At 42.0% G+C, this 18451-nt stretch overlaps 1 protein-coding gene across 1 annotated transcript; it reads left to right on the plus strand.

The window, feature by feature from the left end:
* Positions 1 to 1238: 1238 nt before the first annotated feature.
* Positions 1239 to 16688, plus strand: LOC148418676 (RNA-binding protein 38-like). Its single transcript, XM_088423782.1, has 4 exons — positions 1239 to 1590; positions 6276 to 6399; positions 8146 to 8200; positions 15068 to 16688. Exons 1-4 carry the CDS (start codon positions 1345 to 1347, stop codon positions 15420 to 15422), a joined length of 780 nt encoding a protein of 259 aa, XP_088279908.1. The 5' UTR covers positions 1239 to 1344; the 3' UTR covers positions 15423 to 16688.
* The last annotated feature ends 1763 nt before the right edge of the window (positions 16689 to 18451 follow it).

Genomic DNA, 18451 nt, shown 5'->3' on the forward strand with positions numbered 1-18451 from the left:
GGTGTCAGCTCAGGTCAAGCGACCCAAAGGACAAACGAGATCCAAAGATTCTTCAAACAGGTTGAATCCCTTTAATGTTGGGGATAAACAACTGTGAAAATGGGACGGTAAGGTCACGTGTGAAAAGTGAACAGGGTCACGGAGCACTAGGTGTGAATGAAATGCTCTTCTATTGGGCTTATTAGAGTATCACCTCAGTGCGAGGCTAGCCTTTGGTACTTAGCGGTGGGACTCCAAGCCACCAAGGGCCGGCTGCACTTCGCCGTCTCCTATCAAAAACCGTAAGCAAGTGTCACCACTTTCTTACACCGCTTGCCTCTATGGTGTTGAATGTAAAATCTTCAGACCAACCAGTGCACTACCTTTGGTGTTTGAAGAAGTTAGTTTAAAGTTGCCCCCCCCCCCAACAAAAAAAACAGCCACGAATATAATTGCAATTTTAGATGAAATTATAAATATATATTATATACATTATGTCCATATACACAGCCATGCATATATGTATTATATGCCATTTTGAGCCTGGACTGCTAATGAGTCAATAGCAGGGCAATAATAATAATAATAATAGGATTTTAATGAAGTTACTGAATGTTGCGCTTATCAACAGAGAATTGCAAACAAAATTGTTGTGAAAGTCATAAGTGTGTGATTCTACACTATACACAGTTGGGTCAAAAATAAACGTGTTTTATACAAAACAACCCCATTTTTGTATTTGTTTTGTACACAATGACCCAATTTTTGCGTGGTTTGCAGAAACAAGCCCAGAAAATGGGGTCAAATGAATCCGAATATTGTTTTAGTCCATTTTTAGAAAGTTGGGTCAAATTAATCCAAAATTTAGATGAATTGTTTGGTCAATTTTTGACCCATGATGGGACAATTTTCAACCCAAGGCACTGCAGGGAATGTAAAGCAATTTATCGCTTTCTTTGTGAGTATTAATATTTTATTCACAAACAATATATCGACGGCACGTGGACATCGTAACTAGCAAATTGAGACAGGGTCAAGGCATTGTTTGTTTGTTTTTTTTTTGGGGGGGGGCAGAAAAGTCTGAAGGACAAAGACAGGTGCAGCGAGTGGTTCCGAAGGGGCGGGGCAATGAAGGGACATAACGCAAAGAAGTTGGCACGCAGGCGCAAATGTGATTGGCTAAGAGTTGTGAGGGGGCGCGGTCACATCTCCGGCATATAAAAACCCCCGACCAGCCTCCTCCACAACAATCTACCAGTTGTACGCACGGCCGGAGGACCCATCACGTTTGTGAACTTAAAAATATAAATACATAAATCACTGATGCCGGGCAGTGATTAAAGCGGAGTGGATTGAGTTTCGCCAATGTGTGCCTCTGGGGGTTTAGCCGGCACCCCAATGCTTTTGCATCAGTTTATGAACGGAGCCCTGGAAGCCATGCATCCCACCGCGCTGCAGAAGGACACGACTTTTACCAAAATCTTCGTCGGCGGCTTGCCCTACCACACCAACGACGCCTCGCTGCGAAAATACTTCGAGGCATTTGGGGACATCGACGAAGCTGTGGTGATAACCGACAGGCAGACGGGCAAGTCCCGAGGATACGGCTTTGTAAGTACAAACAAGGATAAAAGTCACTCGCTGTTCGCCGTGATGGAATACACACGCCGGCAGCGCGATGCATCCGGAATGATTTGCTTGTCCTGTCTGACCGCTTTCCCACGTGTTGATGTTTGTCTTTGTGTAACTGTCACATAGATCCGTGTCGACTTGATGCACCTGATCGTGTAATTGAATTGTCTTTCAATCTTAATGGGGATGGGGGATCGCACCCTAAGGAGATTATTATATTTCCGCTTATGTCTGCCCCTTCACCCCCCCAGTTCACCCCTGAACAACCCTTGGCTTAAATGCCCTTACTTGCTTTATATGGTGGTTTTGGAGCAGCAGCGGCAGTGGGAGACTTCGACCTTGTACATTGTGCCCTCCATTGTCACAGACGGAAGGGCCTGCATTGCTCGCAGTTTTAGATGATTTACGCTGCAACTTGGCTGCCCTGAAAGACATTTTATTCAAGCCTGTGAATGCGTGCTCAACGCGGCCAAGATCTTATCTTTTAGAAGCTTTAGTAAAACGCTAGGCCCGAAAGTTGCCCTCTCAGTTCTTGAATGTCAGATAGATACATCATGATAGGATTGTTTCAAGAGTCCATATTTATTTTAAGCTTTCCGCAGTTCAATATTTGCACATAGATGATGGAATCTTAGCTTTGCGGCGTTGAAAAATACATTTCCAATGAAATAAGAGTATTTTGTCGGCTGGATTTCAAACCGGGAAGTGAAAAGTCTTGTTGACTGAAGCTCTGCCTCTCACCGTAATTCTAAAGCCGACCACCATGGCGAAACAAAAACTACAAAAGATAACTTTGTAGCGATCATTAATGAGAGACAGAGGCGGCGTGAATGAAGAAGCCAAAACACACATTTTACTGACTAGACTTCAAACCTGGGAGTGAAACATCTGTCGACTGAAGCTCCGCCTCTCATCGTAATTCTAAAGTTGACCACCGTTACAAAAACAACAAAAAAAGCTAACCTTGTAGCGACGAGACGTGAGAAGAGACGTGAATGAAGAAGCCAAAAACAGACATTTTACTGACTACGCTTCAAACCAGTAAGTGAAAAGTCTTGTTGACTTCTCATCATAATTCTAAAGCCAACCGCTACAGTGAAACAAAAACAACAGACAAGCTAATTTAACTAGCGATTAGTAATGAGAATCAGAAGCGGTGTGAATGAAGAAGCCAAAACAGACATTTTACTGACCAAACTTCGAACCAGGAAGTGAAACGTCTCTTTGACTGAAGGTCCGCCTCTCACCGTAATTCAAAAGCCAACTGCCACGGTGAAATAACAACAGCAACAAACAAGCTAACTTAGCTAGGACGTAGTAATGAGAGTCGGAAACGGCGTGAATGAAGAAGCTAAAAGCAGTCGTTTTAGTGACGTTGAAAAAAACTGGAGTTGCCAACAAAGCAAAAGACGTGTCAAGAGAGCGCACACAGCAACATCCGTTGTTTCTATCAAATGGGTCCCCTCGGAAAACCACCACTCATGACAACTGTTCGCCTGCGGGTGAATTATGAACTACAACGCTGATTTTTTTTTTTTTTTTTCCGGCCGTGTGCTCCCAAACACATATTTTTACAACTTGGACATTTTTTATAGTAAAATCTTGCGACTAATGACCCTGTTTATTTGGCCGACTGGGTTCAAAATATCTCTTTGCCAAACCCAGAATGAAAAAACATTTCCTTGGATAGGGTGGGCTCGTATTTACTCTTGCATGGGCGGTACGGGGGCATTCCCCCTACATTTGATGAACAAAGTAGGCGTGACCCTATCTGCTTGGGCGGGGCCAGTGCAGAGAGCGCAGAATAAGCAAGGTATTGTTCGAAATGCATCAATGAAGGAAACTAACATTTTGAGGGTGAGAAATGATCATAACTTGGTTAAAAGTAGATTTTCCTTGATAGAGGCCCTTTAAAAAATATCAAGGGAACAAAAAAAATGTCCTATTACATTCTCTCGGGTCTCACTAATAGGTGACTAATCCCGTCCGTCCCTGCCAGATAAAACCCACCATTCTCCGTTTGACACAAAGCACAGAAGCCATGTGAGCAATGCAAATATTTACCAGAACTCTGGAAGGACCCATCAGCACTTTGTTCTGTCAGGCCAAAGAAGGAATGGAAAAGTGTTATGTGTGTGTATGTTTACAGGTCGTATGGAAGACAATTTCTCGCTGTTTACACATCAACTCCTAAACTGGAGTTTAAACTGTCCTGCGAGCCTCGTCGCTAACGGTTGGAGCGCGGGGACCGACCGGTGTTACCTGTCAAACAGGCTTGTCGGCAATCGCACGTGGTTGGGTTGACCAACGGGAGACACAAAATAAAGTGCTCGTTTTGGTTGGGGGGGGGCTCCACGCTGAGCTCACCTTTTACCCAAACACACTTCAGAGGCGGATTAGTGGGACCCCCACTGCAAGGCTCCACACAGTATAAACACAGCCTCGTTCCTTCCTGTGTGTTCACAACACAGACGGCGGAGTGGGCTTTTTGTGGCCTTGCTGTTTTTGAAAAATGCCCTCCAAAACAATGCTAGCCACGGCCTGCATTCGTTCATGTGCACTTTGAGCGGACTGAAGCCACTGACTTGGTAGGACACGGCAATCAAAACAGAAGGTCTTGTCTAATGCCCCGAGGGAGAAAGGAGGGGGCAGACTAAGACAAGCGCCTTAATATTACGTCCTAATTGGATAACCTTCTTAAATGTTACTTCGCTTGAATCCATATTTCAGCAGGTGTGCCAATGCTGCTGTGGGTCACTTGAAAGAAATAACTATGGACTTGGTTGATATTTTAGTTGTGAGAATGGCAATCGGCTGTTTGGGAGAACTCAAATTTTTAAATCAACAAATTTTAAGCTGGGCCGTTGAAGTGAATATGTTAAGTCATAATATGCTAAGTCAAAATCATGATTTTGTCAACTCAAAATGTCTTTTGGTAAAAATGCATTTTACATTCTATATGCATGTGTATATTTGTATGCGCGCACACACACACACACACACACACACACATATATATATATATATATATATATATATATATATATATATATATATATATATATATATATACACACACACACACACACTGCGTGTGTACCCACACACACACACACAACACAAACATGGGATCGGTTGTCTGGTGACTTTGGGAGTGAATTTTCCTATTTGATGGTTTGGTCCTCGATAAGTGAGGAAATTTGCAATAATGTTGATTAGTTATTCTTCAAAGTAAAAGCAGTTGTTTGCAAGTGTCTTTGATTCAACACAATGACCCTTGCTTTCATACAAGATAAAAGAAATCTGGCAGTATCTCCGGTCTAGAGGCTGAAATTCTGAGCGTTTGGGCAGTTTTGGGTCTCTAAACCATTTCAAAATGTATTTGTTATGCTAAATAACACATGCTTAAAATTCCAGTTGTTCCAACCTTGATTATATTAAATTTAAAATATTTGAAATTACTTTTTTAGCCTTAAAAAAAACGTCAATTTTTCTTTTTATATTGTGCTGGAGTTACCCGAAACCCTCGTATAGTGCCAAAGAACTATGCCAGAGTGAATTGAGGAGCTTAGTTTAGACAACTGTTGTGCTTTTCCGACATCTTATGTCATCAATAGACAATTGCAAACATTTTAGGTGGGACACTCTGGAATTTTCTTTATTTGCTGAAAGGTTTGGCCCTGCGGGAATGTAGCTCAACCTCTCATGGCTGATGTCATGTTTGTCCTTGTAGCACAGCAGTTCTCAAATGAGGCTATGAGTACGCCTAGGGGTATGTGAAGACACTTCAGGGTTTTTAACAGGGTTTCTGCAGGGGTCAGAAAACCTAATGCACCAAAGTTTTGGACTAAGACGTGCCGGATTATGAACTGGGAAAAAAAAAACAACACAGAAAATGTATTTTTGTCATCTATAGGCAGCAGTCATAATAATACTGCACCGACACAGAAACAATAACATGCCCTATTGTGTTTACTAGCGGTTGCCACAGGTTGCACGATCAGATATTTACACTGAAAAATGCTACACGGAAGTTTTTATGCCTTCAACACAGACTGAACATGCCTGCGTGTGTAGAAATAACAGCAGCAACAATATATTATCAATATAACACCTAAACACACTGTTAGAATACTGCACCAACACAAGAGTAATATGTGTGCCTGCATTTACTAATGGAGAGTGTCCCCTGGTGGAGAGTTTAGCAGTTTAAACTCAAAATCAATGATTCAATAGTCTACTTCTGTCTCCCTTTGTTTATTGAGAATTTGCCCCCTGGTGGCTAGAAGAAAAAAAACTACATATAATCTGCACTGGACTATAAGCCACAGGGTTCCAAGAGCGAGAAAAAAGTAGCAGTTTATGGCACAGGAATTACGCTAATGCTTTTTAATGCCTTGACAGGAAAATTACACTTTTTTTTTTCTTTTCAAACTAAGAACTAATTAATTGGAACATGTAGAAACCTATTACCGCAGTGTCCTCGTGACATATTTGCCAAATATTGTCTCTTTTCAAAAACAACAAAACTATCTGAATCAACTGTGCCTCTGCTGGCCGCAGCCAATCAAAGCTCTTCTTGTGCAATCAATTGCATGAATACGCAACTTGAAACTAGATTTTTAACCAGTCACCCCTCTTCCCACCTCAATGTCCATCACCAGGTAACGATGACTGACCGAGGGTCTGCCGAGAGAGCCTGCAAGGATCCCAACCCCATAATTGACGGCAGAAAGGCCAACGTCAACCTGGCTTACCTTGGTGCCAAGCCTCGCAGCATACAAACAGGTGGGACATGTTTCGTACGTTACCCTCATTTAACTAAGCACAAGATCATTCCACATTTCAGGTTTTTCTCATCATAGAAACATGAGACCTTGACAAATCCTCGTCGATACCCGATTTTTTTTTTTCTGCCACAAATATCCGAAGTTGCGCACCATCCGTTTATGATTGTGTGTATGCGCCAAAAAACCGCAATTAATAAACGAGTCAAATGGAACACCTTTCACTGCTCTAACCAGTGCACACAGCTGGAGACATCATAACGTTTACGTGATCCTTTCCATTTTAGTAATATTCCTGTGTGTGCTTCTTTGATTCAGAATAATGCCGTAACAAACTCAGCTAACTGCTGTTAGCCGCGACGGGCACTGGCTGCTAACTGACATCCGCCTTCTAGCTCGTCCCGTTGCGGTAATTGTTGTAAGTAAGAATACGGCTAGCATGACTATGCGTCCAAATTGGGCTTATGTGGCTGACAAGTCAATCTTCCTCGAATGGCGTCGAAAAAAAAAATCTAATTCTTAAGTTACCATTTATAGGCTGCACCCCTACTTTTGACTTTCATTTTTAGAGAAAAAATTTCATCATATTTGGGGAATTATGGGTTTTTCGCGGGGGGGCTTCGTCTTAGCACAGACATTCAAAGGAGACAGAAGAATGTTGTCACATCCACTTTGGCAGAAATGACTAGTGTCCCTTTTATGTTGCTGACAGCTCCTTGGCAGTCTTTTCATCAATTTTGGAAGGATGTCCAGTTCTTGGCAATGTCATAATTTACTGTGTAACATTTTTTTTCTGCATTGGAAATTCTTTTGTATTTTTTTTCCATAACTGATACCTTTTAACAGTGAGATCCCTCTAATGATGTTTAGATTGTTTGCGTACCAATGCATGTGCGTTATGTTTTGACAGCAAAAAGATGATGAAAAGCCTACTAGAACAGCAGAACGTCATTTGGGGTTATTTATTTGAGGCCCTTCAAAATGGTGGCAGGTGTATGCTGATTTCTGTGTGAGCGTGAATGAGATTGGTTAGTTGAGAATGTAGCCACATCCAAATTGTAAGAGGGGGCTCAGTCATCTCAAATCATTTTTAAAAATTTCTTAAACTCATTAACTACCTTTGGCAGCCATAGACGTGAGAAAAATATTTGAACTGGGCTGGCAGTGGATGGCTATAGATGATTTTATTCATTATGAAGTCAGTGAAAGCCCAGGGTTAAAACTGATAGATTGTGCATAACATTTTAAAACGACATAATTAATGCGTTAATAATTATCGTAAACTATTGTGTAAAACTTTGATTTCTCGATTTAGCTCTTTTTTTTTTTTTTTAAACACATTAATCAAATGTATTGAAGCCCTAGTTTGAAGTGTTTCATCTTGGTCTCATTTTGTTTATATTGCAAAATAAATTGAACAGGGGGGTGTAGACTTTTTTCCTACCCGATGAGTATTCTAATGCTCAGCGCTTCACGGCATGCTGCGACATTTCGTGCACTGAAGATGCACAATTTGCTTCAAAACTCCGTAAAAGGCGGTAACTTAAAAAAAAAAAAAAAACTGCAGATATGCGTGGCCGTGAAAGATGAACCACGATAGAGCGGGGGTTGACTGTATGGCACATTGTTTGCGCTAAAAGCTTGAAACAGGCCCTTCCTCTGTCTCCCCGCGCTCTCTGTGTATTGTTCCGCGGTCCTCCTCTGTAAATGCAAATGTGCGTCTGACAGTGGATGTGGTATCTTGCAGGCATATCCATCGGAGTGCAGCCCATTCACCCAGCATTCATCCAGAGGCAGTATGGGTAAGTGAAAGGGAGTGGGCGCTTGTTGTGTGTTAGACGCTTTATGCAACGCCACTAGGCCACGATTTCTTGGACGGACGGGGCCTCTGGAAAGTACATGTCAGTTTCTGGGGCCGGCTTGCCACTCCGGAGGGAGCCCATTAGCATATTTGAGTTTTCTAGGCCAGGGAGATTGCTAGCATATCCGCGGTAATAGAGAAGGGCATTCCAGAGGTGAATGTGTGACTCACTTGTTAGGTTTCGTCAGGAGCTTATCGACGTGTCCGCCCGACCCGAGTGGGCTCGGCATAACTGGACGCGCTCGGTTGAGCGGTTAATGAGCGTTTCACTAGATTAATGACTCCCTACCTTCAACTCTTGCATATCGCTGCATAAAGCGGGGGTATTTAAATGACGGCTCGGGGGCCCGCTTGTGGCCCGCCATCTGTATTTTTGTGGCCCTCCGCATATGCTCAAAATTTTTTTTGACACATTACCATTACAATGGTAATAGAGAAAAAAAACATGTATTTATTTATTTATTTATTTCATCACATTTATCAGATGCGATGAGGTAGTCATTTTTAAAATAGCTACATTATATACACGGTGTAATTACTTTTTTTTTTAAATCATTCGTACTGTGTTTAATAAGTTAAAATAATTTATAAAAACCTTAGTCTTTCTATATTTCTGTATGCAATGTTCAGAGTTAAACTTACCGACAACTCTCACCTGCTCTTCCATTTTCACGTCTTCCTTCTGCCCCTGAGACTATCAGGTGATGCCAAACAGCCAATCAGTGTCCTCTCCAGTGTGTGATTGACCTTTGCTTTCCAACCATCAACAACTCAGGCACGAGAAGTCCCACGCAGAAAAACAAATCTAATCATCATACAGAAAGAGATTAAAACTGAGACTAACAAACACAAATGAGACTAACACCTAAAAAAATCAAATAAAATAACACTGACTGTAATTTAATTGACAATCTGAGACCTGACAAAACCAAACTATTTTTGGCAAAATAAAAATTGCTCTCTCAGAAAGAACAGATGTCGAATAGTGCATCTTCCTGGAAATCCCAAGATTTCCCGCACTCCGTAGGGACACCGACAAAACAACATGTACCCCCCCCATCCTCCAAAACAGTCTTCTACTGGCGGGTGATTGTCTACTCACGTCCCATTAAATCAACCCATGCTGGGTATAATGTCCCGCCGGGAATATGTCCCGTCTTGTTGCGGGACACACGGAGGACTTCGGAAATTCCCGTGTCCGCGCGTCTGTTACCATGGCACCAGAAAGCCCCTGTGGGTTTTCAAACGTGGCGTTTTGAGGTACGGCCACGGCAGGTGCCGGCTCATATTACAGCCGTTTAATCAGCCGTAGCTGCCACCCCAGAGACGCGGGGGCCCTACACCCAAGCACCTGTCCTCTGGCCCCTGAGTCCTTGGAGATGGTGAGTGACAGACGCAGGCCTCCCTAAGACACGCAGCCTACAAGTGGCTTTTCTTTCAGCCTCTTCTCCCCCCTTGACGACATATGGTGTGCTGACATGGGCTGAAGTGGGATTGGAAGCAGAACTGCAGTATCGTATACGCTGTGTATTATGGCTATGGTCAGCAGATGCTTTGGACCGTAAGGGTCAGAGGAGGTCAAGTCATACATACATCCGTTTTCTTAACAGCTTGTCCTCAAAAGTAGAAGTACAGCGTGTGAAATTCAGTGAGTTAGTCATTTTAAAAACCCATTAGAAATTCCAGTAACATGCAAATAAATGTGTTCTATCACATCAACCATTTTTGGATACGAATAATCATAGGTCTCGATATCGCTAGTTTTTTTCCATGGAGCGCCCCGCTCAGACGGAAGCCGTCAAGTTTATTTATACAGCTCTGAATCACCACTGTCTCAAAGGGCTTCTCAGGTGAACAGAAATCACAGATAGCGTCACACCAGAATCTCAGAAATACACAACAGCATGTCCTTGAACAAAGCTCGCAGAAGAGGAAGGAAAAAAAATAAAAACGCATCAGGGGAAAATATGAAACCTTCAGAAGGGGCCACAACTGGGAGGAGCCCCTTCCAGGCTCAACAAGTTGTACTAGTTGCCGATTGCCAAAAATAACACATTGTTCCATATTAAGTGCTAAGTGTCCAGCGTGAAGGAGATACTATCGTGCGAGATCCTCATCATAATCCGGTACAGTGAGTCCATCCCTACAATGTCATGTTTCTTTTAGCTTTGTGAAGCGAAGAAGGAAAACGTCATGTAACGTCATTCAAATTGCATTTTCGATGTCTCTTTGTGCCTTGTGTGCAGCAGAGTTTCTAGTTTGTATGCAATTAAAATAGAAAAATGAAGAAAAAGAAGATTTGTAGGCGGATAGGTAGGTGGGGATTCCGCTCCACACAGGAAGCAAATGTATAGTTATAGCTTGTATAGTAGTGTATAGCGCACGTGCACACTCCTCCAAATATTACAACATGGCTTTAAATGCCACAATTGCATCATTTGTAACTACCGTAATTCCCGTAATATAGGACGGGCCTGTGTATTAAACACAACCTTCATTTTAAATTCTTCTATTTTCTATGTTACCGTGCATAAGACGTGCCACCAGTTTGGCTAGCCCTAATACATATTTATGTGTAATAAATAATGACAAGTGTTAGACGTGTAGTAAATAGTTCAAATCGGGGAGGCCCAAATCACGATATTAGCGTGGCCGTATCTACTAGCTAGGCTAGCCCCTCGCTGCCATCGTGTCAAAAATCACACAGGCCCGCCGTCAGCACAAAAGCAGCTGACCTCGGATTTTCTGGCCAGCGTCCATGTTGACCTGTCACTAGGACAGGCTCCACACCAGACCTATCGGCATCCTCTCACTGCTTATCTCTTTAGATACACGTTAAAATTAGAGCTAACACCTCCGCATTGTATTGTTGAAAAGATTCCTTTTGTCTGGCCTTATCTTCCGCATTCCGTTTCAAGTCCACATGATCCCTTTGGATTTCCATGTGCTCGATGACATCAGCGGCCCGCAACCAGGGCCGGGGACGAGGCACGTTCTGTACACGCGACGACACAAATGTCTATGTTTAGGAAAGAAACGTGTGTTTCAGATGAGACTGTAACACCTGAAAACGTCTTAAAATTGCGCTTAACTTGATCCAAATGAATCATATTTACCTTTTATGTACCCTTTTTTATTTAAATTCGGGTGACATTTACAAAAAGTTGATTATAAGTCATTTCCTGACTTTAGTGGTTACATAGATCATGGGTCTCCACTTAAACATATGTTTTGTGTTATTAAAATGATAAAAATATGGTACTTTTAGAGGCATCGTATATCGAATAACATACTGTTGTGGTTATGAGGGAAGGAGTGCGAGACAAGACGCGAGGCAACGTGCGCCAGACGCAAAGGCTGAAACTAATGGTGCAACAATAAAATGACTTGAAGTTTCAATGCTTTATTCTTTTTATTTTGACACAGCTGGAAATTAATTTGTCAAAAATCCCTAAAAGTCATCATCGCTATCTGTCGCACCATATAGTTCCTCCTATTTAACTCCCGGATGTCCTCTCTTTCCTGTTCGTCATTTGCGCAAACATCCTCGTTATTCTTCCACTGGTAGTCATCTTTGGACATGTCCGATTTGTTTGAAATTGAGGTCTTCGGAGATGATTTGCTGATCTTCTTACTTGGGATGTTCTTTACCCAAGTGACGACTGTTGTGAGAGCACTGTGCAGATGGTTGCCCTTCGCTTTTTCTCCCTCCACCTGCTGACAACCATGCCAGCTTATTCAAGCACACATCTTAAGGGCTGAATGAGACAAGTCAAGCCGTCTTTTCCTTTTCATAATGAGTCTGCCGAAAAACAATTATCCACGTTGCCTCATTGTTGACAACAAAGACGATTAGGCGACGCTTGATGACAGTGCATTTCTTGTGATGTTCTGTGCAAACGCTCTAAAACGGATGCATTCTATATTGAATGAGCGGTATATATATAATCATTTTAAGCCTTGCAAATGAGACAATATTTTGCATTTGAATTAATGTTGTTCAAACACAGATATGTGGAAAAAAATTGGGTCTGTTTTTGAGTTATGCGGTTATAAGTCGACCCCCCCTAACATGGCGGTTGAAAGGGATTGGGGAAAAAAAAAATTGGTACTTTTTTGGGGTGGAATTATCGGTGCTACAGACGTATGGAGAAGTATTGACTTTGATTATCTTGTATAGAAGTAGAAGACTTTTTCATCATTTCTTTCCAATAATCTTCCTCCTGTCCAACTCGCTGCCAGCTGACGATCAGAAGACGCCGCCCCCTTCAAATATAGGACTAGTCCCGAGGAAGGTTTTGACAGCAAATGTCCGGCCCCCACAAGGTGCCAGCGATGGCTTGAGAGTGCTGTGGCGTGCCGTGCGCTGTGCTGTGATGGATTGGAGTGCCTTTTTATCTTTCCCCCCCTTTTTTGTGTGCGAGTGATATGAAGTGAAGAGGTTGCACTGATTGTGCTGTGACTCTTTCCCTATTATGGCATGCTTTGGGGTTTGCAGTGGTTACCGGTGTGTGGGAGGCTGCTGCGTGTCGGGGAGCGTGATGACATCCCTATCCTTGCATGCTTCCATCTCTCGCTGTGTTGAGTCCAAGGCAGCCTCTCATTACTGATGATTGAAGCGCAGCTGTTTTTTTATTTTTATTTTTTTTAAATCAGCACTGAGAGGCAGCGTAGTCATTGACGTTTGTTGTGATGCGCTTGTCTTGGCCCGTAAATGTTTTGTCACTCCAAACTAGACTGTCAAGTTATGAAAGCAAATTTTTACATCTTTTTGTTTTTCCTCAAAGAAAACTTTTACCCAGTTGCAATTAACGATTTCTGAGGAATCTATTATTTGTCTAACTTTATCAATTAATCTGATTTTTTTTTTTTTTTTTATGATTTTATTTCCAACATTGCATTTAACCCGCAAGGGAAATTCTTGACCCAACTCGGGCTTTGAGGTGTTTTTGATGTGTGATATCAAAGGAAAAGCATACAAAAACACTACCAGGCTAAAATATTGCATAGCTTGTCAAAACTGGCTTGTCAAATGTGGACTTTCAATATTCCGTCCTGCCGTCCCTTCTAAATGCTTGCAAATGAGAGGTACAGACGCAAACCCTATCGGTGTCAAATTTAGCCCATGTCGGGCTCATTTACCGCCAATAAGAATTGGAAATATTGTCAATTTTGAAAACACATTGAAAACACAATGTTTTATCATGCTTTTCCTCCGATTCTTCCATTAATCCTTTCAACGGCAACTCGCGAACGGGGTGCAACAGAAGTTTTTGTGTTAACTTTTGAGATTTGCGAGTCTTTCAATTACTTCATTGAGCGGCTTAGCCTGATTCCCTAAACGCAAAGTTCTTGCTATGCATTGTGGGACTGTAGTTGACAAAAGGCTTCGATCCCAGAACTAAATGTTGCTGGAAAGCTTTTATTTTGCTGCTGGACAGCGTTTTATTTCATGCAGCGCATAACATTATATCTGCATATTCCCCGTCTGCAATATCTGCAGCTTTGAAATGCTTTCTTTCTCACAAAATGAAAATTGTTTGAAACGAAACAGCCATGGAATACATATATGTAAATATATTGTACATAAATATGGATAAGGCTAATGCCACTGAACATTTTGAGGGGGTTGAAAGTACAAATATATGACGGTTATGAACTTTCATATATATATATATATATATATATATATATATATATATATATATATATATATATATAGTTTTTTTAAATCCAATTTACCAATATATCGACAGATTTACGAGATTAATTGTTAGTTGTAGCCATAGTCTTAAATTGAGTATATTTTCCATCTTGACGACTGTTGATGTGTCCTTGAGGAAGGCACCAAAACCAACGGGGTCTCGTCTCAGGGGCGAGGCCACCATTTGCACGCTTTGATGGGCCTGCACGTGTTGGGGTCTATGCAACAAAAATATACAAGTGTAAATTGATGTTCCTCTCGCGGGAGTCAAATCAGCAGAAGCGAATTTTTGTTTTTAAAAAAAAAAGGGGGGGGGGGCGGGGAAGGAGGGGTGGTCTGCTTCTAAAGACCTTGTGACCTCCCCACACCACACAGCTTTAATCACTTGTCTTAAGAGCTACAGCACCTGATGGCAGCATTGATAAGCGCCCTCCCAGTATGTGTGTGTGTGTGTGTGTGTGTGTGTGTGTGTGTGTGTGCTTGTACCTGTACAGCTGTACTTGTGAGAACAATATTGAGTTTACTACTGACATAAGGAGGACATTTTGGAGGAGTGAGGACATTTAGGCTGGTCCTCCTCTTTTTGAGGGTCAAGACTTTTAGAGTATAGGTTTGCATTGGCTTAGTTTTGAAGTTAGGATTAGGTAATCATTCCCGATGATTAAGGGCTAGGAAATGCATTATGTCAATGGATGTCCTCACAAGTATAGCCATACAAACGTGTGTGTGTGTTTGTGTGTGTATTGTGTGTGCGTGCGAAAAGCAGCAGCTGTTAAAACACTCTGCTGGTGCCTGAACTTGAAAAGCTGCCAGTAACGGCTGATGCTATCATTCACCCAGCCCTCCCCTGCCCTCCCCTCGCTCGGAGCCGAGATGGCCCAACCTAACATGTTTGGTAGGTTTTTTTTTTTTTTTTCTTTTTGCTAACCGACACAGAAAGTCGAGTCATCGCCATCTCCTCCTAACCGCCTCCGGCGCTCTCATCCCACCCGCAGTTTGTTTTATGCTGGGGGAAACAATGTCAATGACACAAGCTAGAGAGCCTCTTTGGTCAAACGCTCCTCATTTGGGTCTTTTTTTTTTTTTTGGTGGTGCTGTGTGCAGGTTGGCCCCGCCTTACATCTACCCACAAGCCTATGTCCAGCCCAGCCTGGTGCTGCCCACCCAGCTGTCGTCCTCGGTGAGCAGTAGCCCTTACCTGGACTACAGCGCGGCGGCGGCCGCCGCCTACACGCAGTACGCCCAGGCCAACTTCGAGCAGCAGTATCCCTACGCCGCATCGCCGGCCGGCTTCCTGGGTTACAGCTACACAACCAGCCCCGCCGCCGGCGTGGGGCCGGCCCCCGCCGCCACCGCGCCCTCCACCGTGCACGCCGCCCTGCCCTCAGCCGCCGGCCCGGCCACCGCCTTCCTGCACTACGCGCCGCAGCAGCAAATCCAGCCCGACCGCATGCAGTGAGCTGGGGACAAGGGCATGGAGAAACAGTGGGGACCCCGGATGGCAACATTTCCCAGTTTTCAGGGCGTTTCAGGAAAAGCAAGACTATTGCACTAGACGCTATTTATCAGGACGGGGCAAAAGTTGGGGGGGAGGGGGGTAAGCAGGCTGAGAAGCTTTAATGTATAAGATCGCTTCCAAGGGCTTCTAGAAGCTGACTCTTTATTATTATTATTATTATTATTATTATTATTATTATTATTTGTATGTTCTTTATTATGATTATTATTATTATATTGATGTCATTGTTTATTTGTAAGCCATTGTTATGTATATTATCCGATGCCTCTTGGCTGTGACATGTTACGCGCTCCAGAGTATCTCAGCTGGATGTGAGGGTGACTGCTGCCCTCGGACACTTGGGGGGAGGGGGCGGGGGGAGGGGATGGTGACTGCGAAGCCAGAGGCCCACAGTCAGCCTCTCGCTTGACACCGTCATCGTGCTAGCAAAAGGCACCGGCACGACGCCATGAACAAACTCCCGGCTTCGCTCCAATCCGGAGGAGGAAAAGTCTCAACATGCAAGACTGCTGCATTGTATTCTGCCTGGACAATATCAGGAAGACGTTTTATTCTTTTTATTGACGAGGCCTTAAGTAAAAAAAAAAAAAAATATATCCGCCTTTAGTTTCTCCATTTCCTGATTTACACAAGCTCTTTTTGCCAGGGAACTTTGAAACTTGCTCTGTTTTTAAGCAGTCAGTCATTAACCTGACCCAGGAGTATCTCGTTCTTTTGGGTGGATGTAGATGATTACGCGCAGTATGTGGCCGTTTGGGACCAAGCGCGCTGTGTACCTATAATAGGTGGTAGTCGACACTGCGCTCAACCAGTGCATTGTTTGCTCTCGTATTTTTTTATTTTTTCTCTCACTGTCACAAATTGTCCAAGCACTGCATCCAAGATACTTTCAGTCCTCAAGTACATTTACAATATTTATATGTAGGTATTTATAAGAGGTACTAAGTTAAATAGCGTGTTTTTGTTTTCTCTTCTTTTATTTTGTACTATGACTGTAGTTGTAGCACTGATGCCAATTAACCTGCAGAAGTTACCTGCACATCCATGGGTATCGTTTTGTCACCATGTCAGTGCATTTGTGAGAGTGCTGCTACAGAAGAGGCCTATTTCGAGATCGCACTCTGGTTGCATCAGCAAATGACTTTTATAGTCCTTTTAAGAAAAGCCATACAACAAATTGAAAATAAAGAATTTCTACTTAGTCAAGCTCATGGTCCTTTTTTTTTTTCATAATAGCATGCTCCTTTGGAAACATTTATTTCAGGGGTTCTCAAATAGTAATGAAATGATTGGAAGACAATAGCAGGAAATTAACCATATTTTCAAATTAAGAGCAACCTAATTGGAACATCAATGTTATGAGTAAACTGTCGTAGTGTGGATTGTAATAAAGATGCGCAATGTCATTAGTGACATTATTTTCCGGCAAACGAGGGAAATGAAACTTTATCAGGAGTTGAATAAACTATTCTTCAAGATTACACTACAAACGTAGCTCTAAAGCAGGGGTGTCAAACTTGTTTTGTCTTCCGAGCCGCATAGAGGATTCCCAGGTTGGCTGGACCAATAAAATCATGGAATATATTTATATAACTATACTATGGATAATAGTACAGTATAGATACTGAAGTATCTAGAGTAATCGATTAGTACTTAACTACCTAACGTAATTGAAGTATGAAAGTAGTTATGACTTTTGGTACTAAAGTGCTAAAGTGCTCAATTGTGCTCAAAGTGCAAAAGTAATCAATTATTTTAGGTAGTTAAGTACTACCTTGAATACTAAAGTACTAGTATTGATTGTACTGTCTTCTACCACAAAAAGTAATTGATTATTTTAGAACTTTACTACTAAAAAAGTCATCAATTACTTTGGTACTTTGGTTACTTTAGGTACTTAAGTACTAATCGATTTGTACAGTACCAGAAACAGTACTAAACTACTAATGAATACTAGTACTTTAGTGTCTAAAGTATTGATTGGTACTTTAGTGCCAAAAGTAATTTAATATTTCTTTACTTTAGTACCAAATGTAATCAATCACCTTGATACTTCTGTACCTAAAGTAATTAAGTACTTGAAGTAATCAATTTCTACTTAATTGCTTAATGTTATCAATTTGTTATGTACTTAATCACCCAAAGTAATTGATTTCTTTAGCACTTCATTAATAAAGAGATCGATTAATACTTATTTAGTGCCAGCCATTTAAAAAAATTGAGTTAAACACTTGAAAAAATATAAATCACTGTGATTGAATGTCTGGACTCTTAAAAATATATCTTTAGGATTGAATGACTTACGATAAATAACAGAATAACATTTAGAAAAAAAAATAATGACGCTACAGAAAGGTTACTTGTAGTTTTTATAGTAGTGAGACATTGTTGGTACATTACTGTGGAAGTAATACGGGGTCATGGGGTTCAGTTCAGCGTGCTTGTTATCCATAGGAGTGTGTGTGCGTGTGTGTGTGTGCGTGTGTGCGTCACTAGATCCTTTGCAAGTGTGTGTGTGTGTGTGTGGTGTGGTGGGGTGGGGGGCTACATTGAGGCCCCAGACTGACTTATCAGTCCTCAACACCACCAGCTGCCAGGGTGCTACGCGTTCTCTAAACCAGGGCTTACATTCTCTGACATTTGTTGGTTGGCCAAAGACTGAAAGAAAAAAAAAAAAGAAATCCCTCTTCTAAACAAGCTCAGCTAGTTTTATTTTTCCTTCTAGCGTCGCTACTTGATCTTGCTTACATCAGCTCTTTGAGAAGATGTGTCACTTGAACGTGCCTCTTAGAACAGAAAACAAAACACCATCATCCACTAGTCAAGGAAAAAATACTTATTATGCAGCTGTTATAGTCAGGCACCTTACTGTACAGTCAGTATATAGCAAATTTTTCATACTACTGACATCCACTGAAATGCTTTTGGAAAAAATAAGAACTAAATACCCTAGAAATTGGCCCACAACG

Source organism: Hippichthys cyanospilos, chromosome 9 (assembly GCF_059441005.1).
Source record: "Hippichthys cyanospilos isolate Australia breed blue-spotted pipefish chromosome 9, RoL_Hcya_1.0, whole genome shotgun sequence".
Classification (NCBI taxonomy): Eukaryota; Metazoa; Chordata; class Actinopteri; order Syngnathiformes; family Syngnathidae; genus Hippichthys; species Hippichthys cyanospilos.

Bases quoted from the DNA above. Each gene is read 5' to 3' on its own strand.
- LOC148418676 (XM_088423782.1), top strand. From the start codon at position 1,345: ATGTGTGCCTCTGGGGGTTTAGCCGGCACCCCAATGCTTTTGCATCAG. The intron at 1,591-6,275 runs GTAAGTACAAAC...GTCCATCACCAG, and splicing joins AGTCCCGAGGATACGGCTTT to GTAACGATGACTGACCGAGG. The intron at 6,400-8,145 runs GTGGGACATGTT...GGTATCTTGCAG, and splicing joins GCCTCGCAGCATACAAACAG to GCATATCCATCGGAGTGCAG.